Source organism: Micrasema longulum, unplaced genomic scaffold (genome assembly GCF_059751315.1).
Source record: "Micrasema longulum isolate JH-2025_06_02 unplaced genomic scaffold, ASM5975131v1 h1tg000927l, whole genome shotgun sequence".
NCBI lineage: Eukaryota > Metazoa > Arthropoda > Insecta > Trichoptera > Brachycentridae > Micrasema > Micrasema longulum.
Window position 1 is genome coordinate 445,689 of NW_028278118.1, and position 6,007 is coordinate 451,695.

At 33.3% G+C, this 6,007-nt stretch overlaps 1 protein-coding gene across 2 annotated transcripts; it reads right to left on the reverse strand.

Annotated features, from left to right (window-relative positions):
* Positions 1-1,123: 1,123 nt before the first annotated feature.
* On the reverse strand, positions 1,124-5,117 carry LOC148278134 (uncharacterized). Of its 2 annotated transcripts, XR_015823270.1 has the most exons (3): positions 4,999-5,107; positions 3,693-4,369; positions 1,124-1,990 (listed from the first exon to the last, which is right to left on the reverse strand). XR_015823270.1 is itself a non-coding variant. In XM_088231855.1 (2 exons), exon 2 carries the CDS (start codon positions 4,360-4,362, stop codon positions 3,685-3,687), a length of 678 nt encoding a protein of 225 aa, XP_088087981.1. In that variant the 5' UTR covers positions 4,363-4,369; positions 4,999-5,117; the 3' UTR covers positions 3,051-3,684. The 2 variants fall into 2 exon arrangements, 1 of the variants encoding a protein (XP_088087981.1); XM_088231855.1 differs by lacking the exon at positions 1,124-1,990 and having other exon boundaries at positions 3,051-4,369; positions 4,999-5,117.
* Positions 5,118-6,007: the final 890 nt, after the last annotated feature.

The following is a 6,007-nucleotide window of genomic DNA, read 5'->3' on the forward strand; positions in this document are numbered from 1 at the left end:
TTGTAAAAAAATCAGAAATAATGTTAACATAATTAAAAATATATTACAAATCATAATAGGGAACACTTTAAACATAAAAAAACTATAAACAGAATTGATCAATAAACAGTTTGTACAAGAAAGAATTTGAGATAAATGGATTGGAAAGGTTATAAAAAACACAAGTAAAATATCAAATAATTTTTGCCTCCTAGTCATTAAAGGACATATAAAAAAAAGTAATACTCCATTTAAGGATGTTTTTCTTTTAAAGCTTTCCCAATTTCAGTTATGTTTTGGCTATAACCATCGTGTTGTCGCTGTCTATATCTGGGCTAAAGTAACTTTCATAGTTATTTAGTTCTTAAGTATGTCTTTAATGAGTATGTGATCAATCTGAAGTGTTAACTGATCACCTTAGGTCTCACGAGTATAATGATGCTTCAAAAAAAGTATTTGCAATTACTTCAAGTTTAATAATATGAAAAAACTGGTTATCGGTTTACAGTATGTGGATAAGAGATACATTTAAAATAAAGCTACGCAAAAAAAAATCATTCAGTCTTGTGAATAATTTTTAGTAATTTCACAGTTAGAACTTTTTCACCAATGTGATTTAGTGAATGATGAATTAAATCACGTTTATTAGAAAAGTTGTATTCACAATCGGAGCATGAGAATGACTTCTCACCAGTATGCGTCAACGAGTGTCTTTTTAAATGACTTATTTGTGAACACTTATATTGGCACTCCAGGCATGAAAATGGTTTCACGCCTGTGTGAATCAACATGTGCCTTTTTAAATTCCCTTTTATTGAACATTTATATTGGCACTCTGAGCACGAAAAAGTTTTTACAGCAGTATGAGCCACCATGAGTGATTTTACGTTACTTATTTTTGAACCTTTATTTAAGTACTCTGAGCTTGAGAATTGTTTCTCACCAGTATGAGTTAACGAGTGTCTTTTTAAATGACTTATTTGTAAACATTTATACTGGCACTCGGAGCATGAGAATGGTTTCTCACCAGTGTGAGTCAACATGTGTGCTTTTAAACTGCTTTTTTGTGAACATTTATATTGGCACTCTGAGCATAAGAATGCTTTCTCACCAGTATGGATCAGCATGTGTGATTTTAAACTGCTTTTTTGTGAACATTTATATTGGCACTCTGAACATGAGAATGGTTTCTCTCTAGTGTGAGAAAACATGTGTGATTTTAAATTTTTTTTAATTGAACATTTATACTGGCACTCTGAGCATGAGAATGGTTTCTCACCAGTATGAGTCATCATGTGTGGCTTCAAATCCTTTTTATATAAACATTTATATTCGCACTCTGAGCATGAGAAGGGTTTCTCACCAGTATGAGTCAGCATGTGTGATTTTAAATTACCTATCTTTGAAAATTTATATTGGCACTTTGAGCATGAAAACGGTTTCTTACCACTATGAGTCGACATATGTAATTTTAAATTATCTATCCTTGAACATTTATATTGGCACGCTGAGCATGAGAACGGTTTCTCACCAGTATGAGTCAACATGTGTGATTTTAAATTACCTTTCTGTGAACATGTATACTGGCACTTCAAGCATGAGAAAGCTTTCTTGGCAGTATGAGTCAATATGTGTAATTTTAAACTGCTTTTTTGTGAACATTTATATTGGCACTCTGAGCAGGAGAATGGTTTCTCACCAGTATGAGTCAACATGTGTGATTTTAAACGGCTTTTTTGTGAACATTTGTATTTGCATTCTAAACATGAGAATGGTTTCTCGCCGGTATGAGTAATCATGTGTGATATGATTTTTTTTTTTATTGAACATTTATACTGGCACTCTGAGCATGAGAATGGTTTCTCACCAAGATGAGTCATCAAGTGTGATTTCAAACTACTTCTTAGCGGACATTTAAATTGGCAAATCGAGCATAAGAATGATTTTTCACCGGTTTGAGTCAATTTGCTAGTTTCTGAAGAATGAAAATCTTTCCGTTTCGCTTGTAAACCTAAAACAACAAGACCATATACATAAATGAAGTTAAAAGTGAGAATAACATAAGAAAGAATAAAAGAAACAGTAATATAATTGTAAATTATATTACTGTTTATATTTTAATATGTAAATTTCCATTGGATTTGTCAAGAGATGACTTTGAAATCGATTTCAGATTCTAGTTAGTATCTTTTATGGGTTATATTTTATTCTGCCTTAAAAAACACTTTCAAGTGTAATTTATTTTTCCTCGGTGGGATCTGCAATATGATATTGTATAAAATCATGGGATCACTTAACCTTTACGAACATAAAATGATACAGGGTCTACAGTATTCCATCGTCAACAAATTTATTTATTTATTTACAGGAAATACTACGCATTATTTGGCATCTAAGTCCCAACTCCACGAGACTAAAAGTCCTGTGTTTAGTTAGGACAAGCAATTCGTTGGCACAGGCACATGAGTATATCACCACAAATATTATATAGGATTAGAAACACAACAATAATTAAAAAAACAAATATATGGCTCATCAATATGATAAAGGGTAAACTCAAATATTGGGAAAATCATCAAGGATTTTCCCACTAAAATTCCTCCCACTAAGGAAAATCCAGTCCTTAACTCCTCTCTTGAAAACACTTTTTGTGCGGTGCGGTAAATGAGAGATGTCTCAAAGCAAAAGTCGTGCGGATTTTGGGTATGACATAATTCGTGCTCTGGGAAAACCTCGTACGGACATTTTGCTGGGATCTCTCCTTATTGTTCAACCAAAAGTGTGCTAATAACTCTACAAAATTAGGATTTATATAAGTGTACTGTATAGATCTATCAAGGTACTCTGCCGGTTCGAGGAATTCTGTGGTTTTGTATCATTTTGCGACAAGTAAAAAGCACCGAATTCCAAAACATGTTAAAACATTGTTATAATACGCAATACTCAAGTGTATGGTTACATTTGTGCTCATGTTTATGTCAAGTAGTCTTAAGAATGGCACACTACTAAGAGAGACAAGGGCAAAATAAAATGGAGAGTTTATAATTTTAAATTTTCGCATTTCTTTTGAATTTTTCTTCTTATTTTTACAGATTGGTTAATAGGTCTTGACTAGGATGATGCCAGGTTTTGAATTGGTTTACGCAAGGTTTTTGTCTTGAATAGGGTCGTACTAGGAATATAATTAATTAATAAATAATGATTTTCTTTTCGATTTTCTTTTTTCTTCCGGTTTACTAACAAGCTAACAAACTAACGTACCCCTTCGCCGTCAGAATCGAGAAAGTGAGATTAAGGTGAAAAGACAAATCGGCTATTTATACTTAGGTTGTTTTGACGGCGATAGGCGCATTGAAAGCAGTAAATGTAAATGATAAAAAAAAACGCGAATCTTTTAACGGTAAAATTTCATAATTTACCGTTCAATAAAGCTTATAAAAATTGTTTTTGCAATGTGCGGATCTGAAAAGAGGTCGCAAGACCTTTAAAATGGATTCGGATTATTGAATATTTGTTTCTCGTTTTAAAAATATGTTTTTCTCGTTCCTCATTATATAAATAGGGTAACACTGGAAACATGGCTTGAATAATACAACTCAGCTACAACCTGATTTTAGGTCAGCATTTATACAGTGGGAGTTAAGTTCCTCCGTGTACAGGCACAGGCACAGGCGTAATTTCAGTGCAGATAATGTGGAAGGAATTTTACTTACTTGAGGCGATTTCATTGTTGCAAGACGAATCCAAACATTCTCGTTTAATGTCAGGATCATCAATGTCCATCTCCGTGAAGATAATTATATCCCCAGTTATCCTAGACTGGTCAGTACTAGTTCCCGGTTCAGCCTTCACGTTAGCAACACCTGACTCCTCGCTTCCGTAGGAACATGGCGCCCCTTCCTCAGTATAAATAATATCTCCTTTTACATCGTTAGTCTCCGGCTCAGCCTTCACGGTAGCAACATCTGGCTCCTCGTTTTTGTGGAGACTTGAAGTCCCTTCCCCAGTATAGACAATATCTCCTTTTACATCACAAGTCTTGGGCTCAGCCTTAACGTTAGCAACACATGGCCCCTCGCTTCCGTTGGAACATGGCGCCTCTTTCTCAATATAAAGAATAACTCCTTTTACATCGTTAGTCTCCGGCTCAGCCTTCACGGTAGCAGCACCTGGCTCCTCAATTCCGTGGAGACATGACGTCCCATCCCCAGTATAGACAATATCTCCTTTTACATCACAAGTCTCCGGCTCAGCCTTTACGTTAGCAACACCTGGCTCCTCGATTCGGTAGGAACGCGGTGCTCCTTCCTCAATATAAAGAATATCTTCTTCTACATCACCCGTCCCCGGTTCAGCCTTGATATTCACCGAAGCTATTTCCATTGTTTTCCTGCGAAAGATAATAAGTAAATATTTGTATTATCTCAATGTTAATATCATGGTTATTAAATAATAAAAGAAAACTAGCAGGAAACTGTTACACGCCAGAACATTTGGCTGTTAGAGCCTCAGTTGATTAGGATCTCGAGCACCTACAAATATCGCCCCTTTGGGCCTCACACTTATTTTGTTTGAAGCAATCTAAACGTAATAAGGAAGAATCTGTCACTCAAAACAATGCTACCAAAAGCACCCAAAATATCGAAATCGTTTTTGAAGAATCTGCCATTTGAAATAATAACAGGATCTAAGATGAGCTATGTGGCCATAATACAAATTAAAATCAATGGCTTATCCAGAGATGTATACGTATAATGAGTTAAGTCAGAAAAAAGTAATAAACTATTAAGTTACACTAATTTAGGTTACATAAACATTTAATATACTTTCTTAACTCTACTGGTGCAAAAAATAACTTTTTTAAAAAGCCGTTTACGATTTGTAGGATATTTCATAAAAAAAAATAATTCTTATATTTTGTTTTGGCTCTCATGAAAACCTGCATTTTTTTACTCATTTCGTTATTCCTTTCGCTCACAGATATGTTGTGTTACTTTACATACTGGAATTGTTACTTACTTTTGTATGTAAAAACTTAGTTCAATCGTCAAATATATTATAAATTATGTATTTTGTATTCTCGATATACGGACAGCGCTGCTTTGTGCTTGCACCCACAAACTATACTAATATAGATTGATATCTTTCGGAATTTTCTATGTAAAATAATTTTCCTCTCAATATCATAGAGTGCAAAATTAAAACGATACCTACCTAAATGTCTAAGCATTCAACGCCATAAAACTAGTAACTAGTAGTAACATAAAACTCGTAGGTATTGGGATATCTGACGAATTAAATTAACTGACGAAACAAATTAAATTAAACAAACTGATTTTGACATTTTTTAATGCGTAGAAAAATTCAAATCAGTCATTTCCCGTCTATATAATTCGGTGATAAATATATTTATGATTTTAAGGAATATAATACGTGTTCATGTAAATTTGTTAATGACATAAAAAAGAGGGAAAAAATGCTATCAGAAGGCATGGCTCCAATCCTCCTATAGTCTGTGGCGAACATCTAATACAAATTACCCCCATTTAAAAAGTATTAAATACATCAATTTTAATGTGCGTCTTTACAGTAGTTAAAACAATATCAAATCAAGGTAAGCACGGGACAATAATATTTATAAATTTAAGTAAGTAGTGTAGTATCAAAGACCGGATATCTGTTATCTAGATGATTTTAGCTACACTCACTTTTTAACCCTGATAGATCAATTGATAGATTATTTTTGTTTTCTATCCCAATACTTTAACTGTATACATCGAAACACATATTTCGAGTTAAAAATATCAATATTTCATTACTATAGTCCTTAAAATGTAACATGATTAGAATGACAGTTGTCAGAAAAAGTGACGACATAACTTTGTAGTAACGTCAAATGAGTTATTTATATTAACACATGAAAAATCATTCGTATCTGGCGTGTTATTTTTTTTTTCATACAATTCTTGAAACATAAATCAACATTAATAGGTATATAAAATCAGCTTTAAAACTAAAAGAAAACTAA